Source organism: Arvicanthis niloticus, chromosome 1 (assembly GCF_011762505.2).
Source record: "Arvicanthis niloticus isolate mArvNil1 chromosome 1, mArvNil1.pat.X, whole genome shotgun sequence".
NCBI classification, from domain to species: Eukaryota; Metazoa; Chordata; class Mammalia; order Rodentia; family Muridae; genus Arvicanthis; species Arvicanthis niloticus.
The window spans coordinates 100,838,983-100,857,137 of record NC_047658.1 but is presented as its reverse complement, the minus strand read 5'-3'; the positions used below and the strand labels follow the sequence as shown (position 1 = coordinate 100,857,137).

At 43.5% G+C, this 18,155-nt stretch overlaps 1 protein-coding gene across 1 annotated transcript in view; it reads left to right on the top strand.

The window, feature by feature from the left end:
• The window catches only part of Adam12 (ADAM metallopeptidase domain 12), a 328,831-nt gene that overhangs the window by 225,990 nt on the left and 84,686 nt on the right, over positions 1 to 18,155 (top strand). Inside the window, exon 6 of the mRNA XM_034485928.2 lies at positions 13,904 to 14,090. Within this exon, the coding sequence (XP_034341819.1) occupies positions 13,904 to 14,090 (187 nt within the window). The remainder of the gene's footprint in view (positions 1 to 13,903; positions 14,091 to 18,155) is intronic.

The window sequence follows — 18,155 nt, the reverse complement described above, 5'->3', positions numbered from 1 at the left end:
TCTCCTCCCCAGTTGACCCAGTTCTAGGCCACTCCCATCAACTGCCACGAGAGTATACCCTAAACCATGAGCCATAATAAGCCCTTCCTCTCTTGGGTTGCTTCTTACGAGATACCTGATCACAGCAACCAGAAAAGTAGTCTGACGGGTGAAGGTCAATATGCCATTGAGGGTAGGTAGGCTGAGACCACTGGTTGAAACACAGTAATCAGGCAGCAAGCCGGCTGTGGGACCATGGACACCTCATTCACCCTGAGCTCCATCCTGGGTTAAAGTCAATGGGTGCAAAGAAGAAAAAGATGTCTTCAAACTGGCTTGAAGACAAACAACCTGATGGGAAGTCAGACCCTGGCCATTAAAAAGTTCAGAGGGCTTCAGGCAAGGTTGGACCTAGGATCTCAAAAAGTGGTACCAGACTTGATTTTCTGTCTAACTCCAGCTTTGACTTTCTTCTGTGCTGCTTTACTCTAAGACAGTGTCTGTCTATTTGTTTGCCTGTTTTTACATTTTTAAAAAAAATTGTTTATTTTTAATGTTTATTTTTATTTTTGAGATTATAATTAATTACAGTATTTCTCCCTCTCATTCCTCCCTCTAAGTCCTTCCATAATCCCCCGCATACTCTCCTTCAAATCCATGGCCTCTATTTTCACTAATTTCCATTGTTTACATTTATGTATATACCTATATATTCATAAATATAACTTGAGACAGTGTTTTAGCTTGAAAAACCACACAAAGTCCCACAGAGTAGGTGACTGAGACTTCCCACAGCCCAAGAGGCTAAGTTTAGGATCAAGGTACTGACATGATACATTTACTTCTGAGAGCTCATCTCAGGGCTTTTGTTTGGTACTGTCTTGATATACACTCACATGACTTTCCTTCTCTGTGTGTAGAGATAGGAAGCTCTGGTGTTGGTTCCTTTTGTGAATCCTTCCTGTGACTCTGCCCTCATGTCCTTAACCAAACTTCTTGTTTCTCAGAAAGCCCCAATTCTACTACCACATTGGAGGCTATGTGAATTGTTGGTGCCAGGGACTGGCACTTAGACTATAATGAACACAGTTTAGTTTTTGTCATACTGAGTTATATTCTTATGGAAAGAAGCTGCTGGCATTAGTAAGCTTATATCCTAAGGGGGTGGCAGTGGAAGCATGAGGACCTCTCAAGTTCAGCAAACGTCTCCCAAGTGCATCTTAATTGTGCTTACTGGTTTGTTGCCCATCCTTGGGAGAATCACAGTGGCACATGAACAGATGCTCTGGCCCAAACGTTATGTGATTAGTTTTGCTGACACAGGCAAATAATAGGAAAGGATTGGCAGCATCAAGAGCAATGGTGAACATTAGCAAGAAGGACAACGAGAAGCCAGGGATGCTGAGCATGCCATGGTGGATCAACACTGAGATCCTTGATCAGTGGGAGCATCCAGTTGTCAGGGGGTCTCTATGAAGACATCAAATTCTAGATGAGTGCCAAAAACAAGGTAGACACATTTGATAAAACAGTTTATGGTCCAGTGACTACAACTGTCTAGAACCAGGGGTTCCCAGAGTAAGATTCTGATGTGGGACCTCTCCTGGGGGCATGTAAAGAAATATGTATGTACCCCAGATGGAGAAGACATCCATAGACCCGAGAAAGGCTTCTGCCCCTGTAAATTGCTAGTCAAACCAGTGTGTATGTTGGGGTTACTCACAGGAACATGGGTGGCACCACAGGGAAATCCTTTGTGCAACTTATAGATAGCTACTACAGAAGTTTCCTAAACCTCGGCCCATTCCTTACCTGTCTTGATTTGTTCAGCTTTACCATTTTATTTCTTGAGACAAGATCTCACATAGCCTAGGGTATCCTAGAACTTGCTATGTAGCCAAGGCTTGCTTGAACTTCTAATCCTCCTGCCACCGCCTCCCTAGTGCTAGGATTATGAGCATATGCCCCTACGCCTGGCTTCTTTTATCCACCTTTAAGCCTTGTGAGTCCCATGAGTACTGATAACAGTTATCATACCCAACCCAGAGGAAGCAGCTGCACAACACACCTTAAGGGAGCAAGCTGCCTCAGGTACCTGCCGCACCAGCCACCACATACTTCATCCTTCCTGCACTGCCCACTAAATGTCTATTCCCACAAACTGCCTGAAACTCTACAGACTCCTATAAAGACACAGGTAATCCCTATATAGCAAAGTCACCCAAACACATTCACACCCACCTCCCATTCCCAGCTCCTGGAAAGCAGTTCTTTCCCTCTCACTAGCCACAGACTCCAGAGCTGACTGAGGAATGTTGTACAGTCACTGTGACTGTGTCCCTGCCTCACTCCCTCTTCCCAGATCTTCTTGCCACTCAGAGCACACAGAGCACTCATCAACAGAGAAATCACAGGCCCATGCTGTCAGTTTTATCTTTCCGTGAGAGAAGCAGAATGCTGTATCCAATCTACAGCTCCCTGATAGAAGAATCGATCAGGGCTGGAAATAAAGAACTGTATTTATCTGTAATAGCACCGGCATGATAGACATTAAGATAGAAAATAGGGGTAAATTTTGTGCTAAGTGTGGTGTGTTTTGGAAACCCAAGGGCATGGAAGTACCTGGGTATCCTTAATCCTCAGAGAGAAGTGGCTTATGCAAGCGTCTCCTCATTGGCTGCCCATAATGATGGACAAAGTGCATCCAGTTCTGTTCAATCCATAGATTTATAGCTGTTCTTCTTGTACAGTTTAGACCTAGAAACCACGTGTGTGTGTGTGTGTGTGTGTGTGTGTGTGTGTGTGTGTGTGTGTGTGTGTGTGTGTGGATGGACTCACCCTCATATGTGCACATGTGGAGGTCAGAGGTGAGCACTTGGTGTCTTCTGTTGATCTTTATCATATTTTTTGAAACGAGATCTCTTACTGAGCCTGGAGCTTACTAGACCAGCTTTCAGTCAGGCCTGTCTCTACCTTCCCAGTGCTTGGGGGTATAGATGTGAAGTGCCGCATCCAGCTTCTCCTTAGGTGCTGCGCATCTGAATTCAGGTCTGCATGTTTATGTGGCATGAATTTTACTCACTGAAGACTCCCGAGCCCTGGGCCAGCATTCTTCTTTAGCTCCATGCCCTTTTCCCTAAGGGAGATGCCCTGTTCCACTAAGCTGTTTTCTAGATGTATCCCAAGCATGTTCCATGCACGTGTCTTCTTGTTGCCATCCCTGCCTGCCCCCTGCCTTTGGCTTAGTTGGCCTTTGCAATGTCCACTCTCCTGTCAAGGCCAAATCAAAGGGACGCCTCTCATGAAGCCTTCATTTAATGCAGCTCCACCCTGAACCATGTGAACTGCATATGCTCACTCACCTCAGTTAATACAGCACCCTTTGGTCCTCCATAAATACCTGTCCATAGCCTATGTGTCCATTCTTTTCTCTGGCTCTTCCGGCCCTGTGTTAAGAGCCTTCAGTGTGGCAAACATTCCTGACACATTCTGTGTAGCCCTTGGCCATATACTGGAACTTCCAAGGTGAAAGGCAGCACAAGATGATTTTTGAAATTCAATAAAATAAACTATCAAGGGCTGGAAGGGCCACTCAATGATAGAATCTTGCCTAGCATCCATGAAGCCCTAAGTCTGATTCCCAGCACCACAAAAAAAGTAATAATATTAAAATATCGGGATGAGAAGTATCTTAGTTAGATTTTACTGCTGTGAACAGACACCATGATCAAGGCAACTCTTATAAAGGACAACATTTAATTGAAGCTGGCTTACAAATTTAGAGGTTCAGTCCATTATCATCAAGGCAGAAACATGGCAGAGTCCAGGCAGACATGGGGCTGGAGGAGCTGAGAGTTCCATCTCTTGTTCAGAAGGCAAACAGAAGAAGACTAACTTCCAGGCATCTAGGATGAGGGTCTTAAGGCCCACCCCCACAGTGACACACTTCCTCCAACAGGTCACAACTACTCTAACGAGGCCATACCTCCAAATGGTGCCACTTTGTGGGACAAGCATATTCAAACCACCACAGAAGGTTTATTTATACCTATTAAATAAATAGGTATACTATTACATTCCTGAAAGTTTTGTCTTGATTTTAAGTGTATAATATGACATATATTACACCAGATTTTATATACTAGATGCAGAAAACTTTCCTTACCTGTGCTATTTGAAAATAGTTCTTTTGGTGCTTTCCATAAAGGAGACTTATTCTAAATCGTCCCTGGACTGTAGGGTGACCACTGCCTGAATTACTTTTCTCACTGCTGTGAAAAAATGCTGGATCAAAGTAACTTCAGGGCACAAGGGTTAGTTTGGGTTCACTGTTTGAGACTAAAGTCCATCATGGTGGGTGAAGCTAAGCAAGGACGGCCCTGGCCATAAAGACAAGGGCATGCGGCAGCTGCTCACATTGCTTCTGTAGTCAGGAAGCAGAGAGAGAGAAATACTGGTAGTCATCTGGCTTCCTCTTTTCATTTGTTATATTCAGCCTGGACCCCCACCTGTGAAATGGTGCTGCCAACATTTAGAGTGCCCACCCCCAGCCCCATTAAACCTCTCTGAAAACACCCCGAGGTATGTCTCCTAGCCTATTTGAAATCCAGATACATTGGCAATAAAGACTAAACATCATAACCACCATAATCAAAATAATAATTTACAAGTGGGAATTGAGACACGCACAACCATCGAAGTGTCCCTGCTGTGAGCATGAAGAATTATTGTCGATAATTTGACAATCTGAGTTGACATATCTGAAGAAATCCAACTGTCTGTCCTACCTGAGAAACCAAATGGCCCCTCTGCGCCTCTCCTTTCTCTGTCAGGGGCCTCTGCTGATGTCTGGCACCCTTTTCTTGTGCATATGTCATTCCACAGTCTCTGCCGCATCTCCACTTCTGCCCTTGTGTTATCAACTGTCTCTTGTAAGGACATGTCTCCAGAGTTAGGGCCCACTCTCAGAACAATGTTGTTGTAAGGGATGAGTTTTAATTACATCTTCAAAGACTCTTTCTAGGAGTGGTCTGTTCAGAGGGACTAGAGTTTAGCCCTCAAAACTTCTCTGTTCAGCCCCAGAGTGTCGAGTGTCCTCGGGCTGTTATCACTTCACTGGTGAAAAAGGCCTGTGCCACCCATTTTGCAGGATTTCTCTACATACTAGAAAGGACAATCCACTCAAGAGCCTGAGTTTGTGGGCAGGGGAGGGTAGAAAGTGACTACTAATGGGATCCATTGTCTTGGGAGAAAATGATGAACTGATTTGAGATTAGGTAGAGGCAAAATTTGTAAAAGCCAATATTCTAAAAACTATTGACATCTTTAGACTAGTGGTTCTCAACCTCCCTACACTGCAGCCCTTTAACACAGTTCCTACTGTTGTAGTAATTCCAAACCATAAAATTATTTTCATTTTCTGCTTTATACCTGTCATTTTGCTACTGTTATGGATCAAAATATAAAACCTGAAATTTCTTATTGTCTTAGGTGACCCTGTGACAGGGTTGTTTGACCCCTTTGTGGTTGTGACCCAAAGGTTAAGAACTACTGCAGTTTAAAGCTAATGATACACAGAATCTTTCTCTATGAAGATGTTACCTGAAAGAGGGGTATACCTCAGGATGTCTCTTCACACATACAGTCTCTTCACAGTAACAGCTCCTGCTGTTGTTGCTGGTGATGTAGGATGGCTTGAAGACATGATATTCAAAATGTCTGGGGAGCAGGGGGCTGGAGAGATGGGTTAGGAGTTAAGAGCACATGTTGCTCTGGCCGGGGACCCAGGTTTGGTTCCCAGCACCTACATGGTGGTTAATAACAGTCTGTAACTCCAGTACCAGGGAGATCTGGAGCCCTCTTCTGATTTTGTGGGCAGTGTGTGCAGACATATATGCGGGCAAAATATTCATACACAAAAACCTAAAAAATAAATAAATGTATTTTTAAATGCCTGGGACCAGCAGTGTTTCTGATCTGCCCAAATTTACAATTTGAGTCTTTCTACCTAAGCATCCTCAACTTGTAAATAACTATTTTAAAATGCCTTGTAATTGTTTCATCTTTGATATCTTTGCCATGCATCTCACACTACTGGCACAGTTCCATTTGAAACAGAAGCCCCAGGCTGGCATCTTTGTACCTAACTCAGTACTTGGCACATGGTCACGGTGGCAGTGGTGATGAATACTTTTGCTTGTTTCACTTGTGAGTCAGATATGCACATGGGAGCTGGTTCTGAAAATCGGCCTATGCTAATATTGCTAATATTAGCTAATATTGCTGCCCTCACAGCTTATCAAGCATACATGAGGCAGGATATTACTTTTACCCATGAGCTCCTCCAGAAAAAGAGACCGAAATGAAATTTCATGCCAACTGCATTTCTATCTTATGATTGGCAGTCTGATACAAAGACCAAAAGTCCTTCCTTGGGGTATCCTGCTGGCAGCAGGGCACTGAGCTAGCAGGGATAGTCTGTTTCCTCACTGGTCCTCACTGTTGTCTTACTGAGGTAGCCAGATCCTCACGCCACTTTCCTGCTTGCCTAGGACTAATGATGAAATGATAAGAACAGCAGTAAGCTGCATTGTTCCCAGTGCACCCCTGCTTCAGAGACTAAAGTCTGAATTTTTAGGACAAAACCCTAACATTGAGGGACTATAGAGCTGATGTGTTTTCCCAATGAAACCTCACAAAGACAGCTAACCAGTTTGATAAATAAATATTTTCATTTTTATGGGACTTTTGATTTGGTTTGGTTTGGTTTGGTTTCTGACAGGATCTCATGTAGCCAAATGCTGGCTTCAAATTATGCATATAATTTTGCATTCCCTTAAATGCAGCTTCACCTTCCATCTCTCAAGCACAAGGATAACAGCTAGTCACCACCATACTCAGTTGATGTGGTGCTAAGAAGGGAACAAACCCAGGGCCTCAAGCATGTCATCAACTGAACAACTGAGCAACATCCCTGGCCCCAGACTTGGAATCTTAAGGAAAGGCTGTAGGAGGAGCTAAGGTGGGAGGAGTAAGGGAGGAAGAGGAGAAGGAAGAGGAGGAGCTAGGAGAGGAGAAAGAGGGGGAGAGGGAGGGGGAGGAAGAGAGGGAGAGAGGGAGAGAGGGAGAGAGGGAGAAAGGGAGGGAGAGGGAGGAGAGGCAAACATGGAGGCAGATGTTCACATGTCTCCACCAGTCAAAGGTAGTTGGTATATCTAAGTTGGGTATCAGGTCACACTTCTGATTGTATGGGCATCTCATTATTGATCATTACCAAATATATAAAGCCTTTGATAATCTACGCTTTAGAGTCTCATCTGTACCGAGCGCGTATGGTTGGCAGGATGGTCCAGGCACTGCCCAGCCTTTCGGAGACAGCGTGGAAGATTAGCAGAGCCATCTCCCACTCTGGCATCTTGTAGGTGGCAGGGCTGGTGTCTCTGGCAGGCCATTTCTAGCTGCAGCGCCCACGTGGCCTCCGGCCACTGAACATGGCGTTTGATCTAGCCAGAGCTGCTGCAGCCTAGACAGTCGGCTTGGCTGGAGGCGTTTTTAAAATAATTATTACAACAAAAGGCCGTTGATTTTCCTGCAGCCACTCATCTCTCTGGTCTGTCTTTTTCTCCTTCCAGCTTCAATTCTCTTGTCTGTGTTCTGGGAGCCTCATTCCTCCCAAAGCAGTGCTGGTAGAAGTGGGCTAGGGTGCACGGAGAAACGCAAGCCTCATGGCCATCACACGGCTCCTACACAGAACACTGTGGTGAATACTAGGGACTGAAGAGAAAGATAAACACACTTAAGAGGCTAGTGGAGGAAAAAAAATCAATGATGGATAAGAGAAATTAAACAAAGGGGGAGTATGACATCATCAAACACCATAGGTCAGGGTTGGCTCTCCAGCTCTTCTGTGAGCTACCTGGATACCTTAGACACTGGGGATGATGACTGGTACTTCATCTGAACAAAGATCACCACAGTAATTGGTATAATGAGGCTAGATTTCAAGAAGGTACCTACAGTCCCCATCTTTCCCAAACCATGACATATCTTCTTTAGGCCTTTCCTCCCTGTGGTATGGAGCAGGCAGAACCCTATGTTCTGAATCTGCTAGATTTAAGTTCTCTACTCTGAGATTCTTCCAACTTGACATTTATAACCAAATGTTTATGACATCCAACTTAAAACAAATTGTCTCCCTTATCTAACTGGGGGCCAGGGAGGGCTGTGAGAACATCACATTTCCATGGCTCAGAAACTGTGAATGCTTGAATCTTGGACTGTTCTTTCCAGAGATCTTTACAGCTAAATGATTAATTATACCCAGGATAGTCCAAAGCAATTATTTAATTATGCTGTATCATAGGCTGCCAGCTGTGTGGAGCAAAGGGAAGGCCTTCACCCTTGTTTCTCAACATCTGGCCTTTGGATGACTTAAAAGATAAAAGGATATATGAGAACATTTTTATGACCAAGTAAAAGTTTCTAGAATTTTCCACTGAGTAAAAAAAACTCTCAGCAGTTTTCTCTCGAGCGATTAGAGCATCGTGCCATGTTTCAGTCTCAGTCCCCAGATGATTGGAGTCAACGCAAAGAGCAAGGGGGACTTGAGAATCAGCAAATCATTGAGAAACCATCCCCCAAATAAGGTAGAATTCAAGAAAACAGCTGCCGTTATTTAATTTCAGTGCTCCTTTATTAATGTTTGCCCAGTTAGAGTGTCTAAGGGTAAAAGTGAGACATTGAAGTCACCCACTACTATGATGTTGGAGTTAGTCTGTGACTCAAGATCTAGAGGTATCCATCTTATGAAATGGGATGAGCCTGCATTTGGGACACAAACACTTAAAATTGTGTTTTCTCTTGGATGATTCTCTTGGTCAGTATGAAGTGACCTTCTTTATCTCTTCTGACAAGTCCTGGCTTCAAGTCTACTTTTTTTTTTTAAGATATTAGAATAATAACACCTGCTTCTTCTTGTTCCCATTTGCTTGGGAGACTTTTTCCATCCATTCACTTCAAGGTGATGTTTATTTGTGACCATAAGGTACATTTCTTGATTGAGAAAAATAAGAATTCTGTTCTCTAATCCTGTCTTGTAGTCTGTAGCTCTTGATGGGTGGATTGAGATTATCTATAGACAGAGTCATAGACAGGTGTGTGTATCCCTGTCATTCTTATTGACTGGATGGTGTTTGATGATGTCATACTCCTTCTTTGTTTAATTTCTCTTATCCATCTTTTTTTTTCCTTTGTTAGCCTCTTGAGTGTTTATCTTTCTCTTCAGTCCCAAGTATTCGCTGCAGTGTTCAGTGTAGGAGTGTGGTTTGATGGCCATGAATTCCTTTAGCCTGCCTTAACCATGGAACATGTTTTCTTCACCTTCAGTTATGATAGATGGTTCTGCAGGTTATATTAAGCTGGGTTGGCACTTGTGACCCTTCAGATATGGAATGCCTGATCCCAAGCTCTTGTGCTTTTACAGGTTTGATTGAAAAGTTAGCAATTGTTCTAATGGGCTTATCTCTCCTTGTAGCCTGATTCTTCTCTTTTGAAGCTTTCAGTGTACTTTCTCTGTTCTGTATGTTCCGATTTTAAAATGTAACGTGACACAGGAAGCTTCTGTCCTAGTCTTGTCTACTGAGTGTTCTGTGTCCCTCTTGTTTCTGGATTAGCTTCTTTTTCCCTAGATTTGGGGATTTTCTTCTGTGAAATAGTTTCATCGTTTGAATGAAATTCTTCTCCCACTTTGGTGTCCATAATTTGTCATTTTTTACCTGTTTGTGGTATTCCCCACATCCGTGTATGTTCCACCCATACATTTTAAAATCTATTACTGGCCTCGATGGGCTGATCTGCTTGCTCTATTTTGTCTCCAAGCCCAGCTATTCCATTGTGACATATTCTGTTTAGGAAGCTTTCCACTGTTCATTATCTCTTGTGTTTTCACAATTTCTTCAGGATTTCTTTGCTTCAGTTTTACTTCACTTTCTATTTCCAGATCATAAATTGACTTTCCTATTTAGTCTTGTTTGTTTACGCTCTCTGGGAAAATATTTGCATCCTCCACAAGCTGTTTGAGCACATTTACAATCATTCCTTTGACTTTGTATCTAGAGTTTTGTCTAAGTCCTCCTCGTTAGGAGCTGAGACTATACGTGGATTGGTGTGGAAGGAGACACGAAGTCCTGATTTTTCAGATCACTTCGGGTTTTGTACTAGGATCTGCCCATGCAATGTCAGATGGTTGACTAAGATTTTCCTTCTTTTAATTTGGGCCACATCTCTTTTTTCAGTGGAGAGATTTACAGTTCAAGAGAAACCAGGTTGTAGCAGAGTCCTGATGGTTGAGCTATCCCTTCATCAAACTTGTGCAGGCACCAGGATTGATCATTAGTCCATCCCTGTGGGTTGATACAGACTGCAGGAATAGTCACTCTCTAGCAGTTAACCGACTCTCAGAATAGAGTGAGTAGCAGGTGGCTACAAAACAGACATGTTTTAAATAACGATTGTTCTAGTGAGTAAAGGAACCCAGATGGTGCCGTCTATACTGATGTTGGTGATTGTAGGTATGAGTAGAAGGAAAAGAAATGAAGGCGAGGAGTCACAGTGGGTGGTTCACTATTACATTGTTAGATGGGAACTAGAGGGAGGGGAGCTCCTCAAACAGGCAAACATTACAAATTACGGACACTGAAGAGGGGAAGGAATTTCATGCAAAAGATGAAACTATTTCACAGGAGAAAATAACCACAGAAGAAAATCCCCAAATCTCCCTAGATTCCAGAAGCCAACCCAGATTCAAGAAGGGCACAGAACACTGAATAGACAAGACTGGAAAAGGGGTGTCCTGTGCCATACATAGTACATCCTTAAAACCAGCGAAAACAGAAGGGTAGGATTCCATAGAGAACACACACGTAGAGAAAGAGTACGAATAATAGAGGCAAGGAGGGAAAGGGAGTGGAGAGCTAATGGTAGGTGACAGAGCAGGGTAAAGATGGAGACTATGATGTCATCTACCAGGTCAGCCTTTGGGCTCTAGGTGATGGAATAGGAGGAAAGGAGGTGGGGAAAGAGAAAAGAAATAGGGTGAACAGTGTAAGCATGGGGTTGTGCTTCTCTGCTACACTGCCTGGAGTATATAGATGAGAAATAACTGTGAGGAGTGGGGCTGGGAGCTCAACAGAGATTTAAGAGACTGCAGTGAGAGGCCTGGATGTTGGTTTTTGTCTCCCTGGGCAGATCGTTGCATTGCTTTCCTTGCTCTGCTCTGAGCTCTCCTCTTTGTTGATTTTCAGCAGCCTTGTTCTTCTCTCAGGAGTTCCTAGCTCCAGCTCTCCGTGGAGTTTTCTTAATGAGCTACTTGGCTCTGTACTGTGAGCCTGGGGATAGCTGAGGCAGTCTCTGTGTGGCTGCCATGCTCCAATTCACAGGGCCTCAGCAGGGGTGGCTGTACAGTGCCCAAAGCATTGCCTAGAGCTTGTACAGGGCTCCCACTGTTTCACTGGTCCCACTGAGATATTAATGGGGTCCTGGTAGCAGTCTTCTGGGGCCCAGTCAATAAAAATCTCCATTAGCACACCTTTTGTAGGTTTTCTGGATGAGGGCTTTTAGCCCAGTTTGCTGAGAGACTGTTGGAATTGGCTGGATTCTGCACCCATGGCAGCAGTGAATCCAATGTATAGGTTCAATGTATAGGAAGTTTGTTGGTCTGTGGTATAGAAAGTTAGCTGTGACATTGATCAAGCAGATCCTGGGGTCTGATGAGGAAATTATGAGATACCCCTGTTTTGTTTACCTAAACATAATCAATCACTTGCTCTGATATGGCTTCTAAGCCACTGCCTTACCCAGAGTTCCTTTGTCCATGTATTTTAAAACTATACACTTTTATTTCCAAGCCTAACTGTTGGCTCACAAGGTTCTGTTTTGGTCATTGTCGTTCCCAGAAGGGTGTTTATCTTATGAGTGCTGCATTTAATATCAGGGAGCAACAGATGGCCAGCATTCCTGTGGGTAAGATACATTCACAAAGTATGAGAGTTGCCTAAAATTATCAGTCTTTGGAATAACATGTGAACAGCAGCCTGATATGGGGATCTGTCCTTATCCAAGGAAGAGAGATGCCACAATTTAAACAGTAACTTGGTTGCCTGTGGGGCTGAAAGGTCTCACTGAGTGGTGTAGCAATTGTGCCCTGAAGTTACTGTTATCCACATAGTGTGGGTGAAGAAAGCAAGTTTAGGACACTCAGGAACCTAAACATAGCTAGGAAGTGTCAGAGCTGGAGCTTGAACTTGGAGCCACAGGGTGCCAGAATACCCTATCCCAGCTACAGGACAGGGAAGCTCCCACAGTGTTCTTTAATTCTATAAAGGGTTTCCCATTTGATGTGCACACAAGACAACTGGAGTTCAGATCCCCAGAATACTACAAGTAAATGCCTGATGAACATAGCAACTGTAACTTCAGCCTTGGAAGGTGTAAGCATGTGGTCCCCAGAGCAAGTAATACTGATCATAGGTGGTCTCTGAGTTTGATTGAGAGACCCTGCCTCGAAGAATAAGGGGTAAAGTGATCAGAGAAGATTCATAAAATTGACCTTCGGCCTCTGTATGAGTATACACACACACAAGGAGATAAAAATGAGCTCCCAGTGGACTTAAGGCTATCACCACACATACATCCAAGGATTGGCTCAAATGTTTTCGATACTGTATTAATTACTTCTCTTGTTAGTATGGGAAAATAACCTAATGAGGTAATTTAAGGGAGGCAAGGTTTGCATTGACTTAGAATGCAAGGGATACAGTCAGCACACTGGGAGAGCATGGCAGCAGGAGCTAGAGGCTTCTGGCCATATTCCACCACAGTCAGGAAGTACAGAATAGACAGAAATAGGGCCAGGCTATAAAACCTTAAGTCCCACCCACCTGACCCACGTCTTCCAGCAATGCTCTGCCTCCTAAAGGTTCTGCAACCTTCCCAAACGGCACCACAAGCTGGGAGCACCAGTCACAACACATGAGCTGTGGGGGGGCGGGGGCTCCATTTCACACTCAGTCCACAGCGGGTTCTAAGATAGATCCTTTGACATATTCACCTCCCATAGATTAAATAAGAAAAAGTTTTTTTTAAAGCATTATAAATCTTCCCCCATTTTTATATCTGAATCTCTTCAAAGATTTAGAAAACAGGTCTGACTAGGACAAATTATTTCAGAGCAGAAATGTATTTTTAAAGAGAAGGGAAAGTTTCCTTTCTGAGTTCATTCAGATGCACTTAGTGTAACATTGGATCTTTTTGCCAGACTCTTTTTCACAGTAATATATCTTTGAGATTTACAAAAAAAAAAAAACAAAAACAAAAAATCAAAACCAAAAAACAAAACAAACAAAAAAACCCAAGAAGCAGAGAGACAATGCAGTATAAAGTCTGTTCTTTACTATAAAAATATTTGGAACAAGTGAAATCCCCAAACTTGGTTTTCAAACAATTTCAAAAGTGAATGACAAACACAAATCATAGCAATGTATTTTCCGCCTAAAGCTTGAAAATACAAGTAAGTCAGAATTTCCCCTTTTATTTTCTCTTTCATTAAGAACTGTATCCTGTATACTAGACAGATGCTTCAGTGATTAATAGCACCCAAGGGGACCAAAACTCGATTTCCAGCACCCATCCTGGGTATCTCACAAACATTTGTAACTTCAGTTCTGGGAACCAACATTGTCTTCTGGCCTCCTTAGTTCATACATGTGGTATACATTCACACACACACACACACACACACACACAGAGAGAGAGAGAGAGAGAGAGAGAGAGAGAGAGAGAGAGAGAGAGAGAGACTTAAAGTAATCTATTTTCACCATAAATGAGATACTGTCCTTAAAAATTAATATTTGTATTACCTTCTTAACAGGGGACTAATCGTGTTTGAAAATAAAACCTACATCGTAGAACCGGTGAAAAACACCACTGACAAATACAAACTCGTCCCAGCTGAGAACGTGAAGAATATCCAAGGGCTGTGTGGGTCACATCATAACAAGTCCAGCCTCACCATGGAAGATATCTCCCCTGAATCCTCTCAAATGTGGGCAAGAAGGGTAAGAGGGAATTCCAAGTTCATGTTTCCTGGGCCAAGAGCTGCCATAGCGTTGTGTAGACAGAATGACATCCATTCCTCAGGATGTAGGGGATGTCCTGGGGAGAGTATGTTTACAAACTCAATCCCCTGCACCTTCAGAGCAATTGTAAACATCAGATCCATTAACTTGTGATGAGTAAAGTCCCATCCTCAGGGTCAGAGGATGTCAAAGTCATCAAGGACACAGACAGCAGTGTAAAGCCAGGGTAGGGCACCCTGCTGGTCAACACAGTAATCATGGATTCCCCACCCCCTCTCATTCTCCACACTGAGGTTTCCTCATCCCACAGTTTGGGATCTCAGAAGTGTGGACAAAAGATGAACACGCTTTTTAGCCACCTGCATGTGCTGAGGGCCACTGAGTCTTCTCTAGTGATTTTATCAAAGTCTTGTTTATCCCTGGGCTATGTTGCTAGTGTTTGTCCTTCCCTCCAGGGCTGTGAAGCAGCCTGCCTTGTCTGACCTCCTGCCCTGACTCTTTTTTTGCTGTAGCACTGGAGTTGTCAACAAAGTCTGTGCTACAAGCTAATTCCTCTCACCATTTCCCATAATACTCTGGAACAACACTGCCCTATGGTGCCTGCTGATTGCCATTCACATGGGCTGTGCAGGCCACAGTGGAGCTTTGTGGGCAAGGAGTAATGTGTCTTTTCCTTCACTAGATAATAACCAAAGATCAAAGTATAAACTTTTTCCTGTTTGTTTGTTTGTTTGTTTTTGGTGTGTGTATGTGTGTGTGTGTTTCCTATTCCTACTGAGAAGAAATATGTAAAAATCAAACATATGTTGTCCCCTATGCTAACATTTTATTGCCAAGGACAGCAAGAGTAACGTGTTCTTCATATCCATCACACATTTTGTCTTTCCTGGATTTGAGTTAGACCGCACACCCAACAGTCAACATTCCCTAAAGATTATTCTTGGTGCATTTTAATCCATTCATCCTTACTTAACTTTCTTTTCTTCTTTTTGCTTTTCAGCTGTTTTAGAAATTGGACAGGGCCTTGCTCGTACCAGGCCAGGTGTACTACCGCTGAACTACCCCTTCTAAATCCTCTAAGTTGAAAGAATAAGAGTTAAATTCCATGCTTTCGCGCCCCCCCCCCCCAGTGTTGTCTTTATACCTGTACAGAATATCTGTTTCCCTAAACCACTAAACTGCCAAGTCTGGACATTTTCCTGCCCATCCAGATTTTGCACCATGAGATTCAAAACTGTCTGCCCTCTGATGGTTCCCAAGACTGTCCATGTACAATGCTCGGGACATTTTTTTAATTTGTCTGCCTCCCCATAGAGGGAAGCACTCTCCTTTAAGTTCTGGGGCTCACCTCAGCATTGGTATTTAAGGGATATGGGTCAGAGGAGCCTATTGGAATTTCAGGATCATAAAACTACCCAGGAACACCAGCAATGACAGTACACTCACGATCTCAGCAGTGTGGAGGTAGAGGATAAAGAATTTCTGGGCATCCTTCTTACACAGCCAATTCCTGGAATCCTGTTTCAAAATAACAACAAAATGAGGCTAGAGAAATCACTCAGTCAGTAAAGTACATGTATGTAGACCTGAGTTTGATTTCCAGAACCTATATTAATAACTAAAAAATTTTTTAAAAGCTTGGCATGCTGATGTTATTTTGTAATACAGTCTCTGGGAAGATGGAGACAGGAGGATCTCTGGGACTTCCTGGCCAGCCATCCTAGACTCTTTGGCAAGTTCGGTGAAAAATTCTGTCTCAAAAACAAAATTAAATTAAACTAACCAACCAAACAAACAATAACAACAAAAGCAACAACATACAAATGATGTCCTGAGGAAGAATACCTGGAGCTGCCTCCTGGTCTATACACACGTGCACACATGAGCACATGCATCTACATGCGCTAGCGCGCGTGCGCGAGCACACACACACACACACACACACTCAAGCATGCACGCACACACGCATGCATGCACGCGTGGCAGGGAAATGTTTTCAGCAGTAGCAGCATTACCTCAGCTCACGAGAGGTCTCTCTTTCATTCCCCCACTGCCCCACCCCTCTTGAGTGACAGACCTAAGAGCGAGAATCAGAGGCAGCCTCTCCAGTCCCTCTCATGTTTATTTCACTCTTCAAACATGCCTGCTTTTAAGTCCAGACCCTAGCTAGGATGTGACAGAGCCAAGCTTCACCCATCATCAACAAGTAGAACATTTGCATTTTGTTTTCAGGCTCTTGGCTTTGAGTACCTGGTTGAATGCCTGTTCCCCACATTGCGTGCTTTATAACTTGACAGTTTAAATGATGTTCCAATGTGCTCCCATTTCATTTAGAAGTACAAACTCAGTCTTTAATTCTTTGAGCATACACAGCTCTCTAGAACCATGATTGGTTACTGTCATTTCCAGACACGTTGACATGGTGAGAAATAAGAACCCCTGCCTAATGATACCGTGTTGCTAATATGGGAGTGTAAATGAGCCTTTAAGTGGACAAGAGAAGGCATGGATGCCTGTGTCATTCACCTCAACTCCCAGTGTTGTTCTAAACTTTCTGTGGTGGTCTTCCAAGAGGGAAAGAAAGCATCCTAAACTGGGGGTATATAATATAGATTGTGCAAAAACTACCTTCCACATAAGCAGAATACTTGGGAGCTCCCAATTGTTTTGGAGAGCTCTGTAATGAACAGGAAGAACACAGGTTTGAGTTTCATGCCCATCACTTGCCTCACTATGCTGCCTTTATTCTATACTTTAAAAAAAAATCAATGTAGCTGCAGCTAATTAATCTTGTTTATGCAGTGTGCCAAGCACAATTGCTCCTCTCCAGCGTCTTCTGACCTCCCCCCCCCCAAATGTTAACTATCTCAACTTCTCTGCAGATGTTTGCACTTTTGCTCTTCACTGAGCATCACAAATCCATCTGATTTGGGTGCTCATGCCGACTATCACATAAAGCTGAGCGGTTTGTCACTTTTACAGGGCTCTATATTATATTGTAGTGAGAGCCCTATTTGCTTCTGGAAGGCAAGAGTGTCATCATTTTCTCTCTGGGAATTTTTTTAAGTCCATCTTAATGTTTCTTGGTACTCAGCTCACCTGCCTGGACTCCTTCCCTCCCCGTGGGCCACCAATCGAGAGCTTGAGGTTCACTTGAGGCCTCTGCATAAGGCCGCAAGTTCTATCCCTGGCATCTCCTAAACTGAATATAGTGGTGCATGCCTGTGAACCTAGCACTCTAGAGATGGAGGTAGGAAGATCAGAAGTTCAAGATCACCCTGAGCTCCATAGTAGGTTAGAGGCCAGAATGGGTTACATGGAACCAAAGCAAACAGAAAACCTAGAAGAGGATTTTAGCAGCCACCTCAGTAAGCTTTGTAAGAGAGACAAAGGCTAAGTCTGCTAATAAGAAAATCAAACCATACATCCCAATAGCAGAGAAGGAAATTGCTTCATGAAGGCAGTAAGTGGCCTTGGTCTTGTCCATTCCTATATCTCCAGTACCTAACCCATCCATCACATGACACACAGAAAGCTCCCAGAAAACACTGTGGGATGAGCAAATGTTCTGCCAAGGGTCAGGCCATAAGAAGACAGGATTGCTGTGAAAACCCATTGATACCCTGGTCTCCCCCTCCTTCACTAGCTCAAGTTAAGGTCTCTGTACCAGAGATCTCTTCAGAGGACAGATTCTGGGAACTTGGCTGGGCTGACTTTCAGAAGTCTAAGAACTAGTTCCCTCTTGGGTACCTTGCTCCCAACTCTACCCCTACACTGGAGCTGAAACTATTGGGCCAGTCTCAGAGGTGTGGGTTTGGGAACAAGCTTTTGTTCACAATCCTGCAAAAGTAAAAATTCAGTCACTAAGCAGTTTCTAACGTTGCTGCCCATATCACAAATTTGAAGTGTATTTTTTTTTTTAAAAACTGGACAGCCTAGATAGGTAGAGAGCCCATGGAGGTAATTTAAGCCTCTCTTTCAGCAGGGAGCTGGCCACTCCCCTGTGGCTTTTCATTACGATGTGGTTAAACTTCTCTCTGAGCT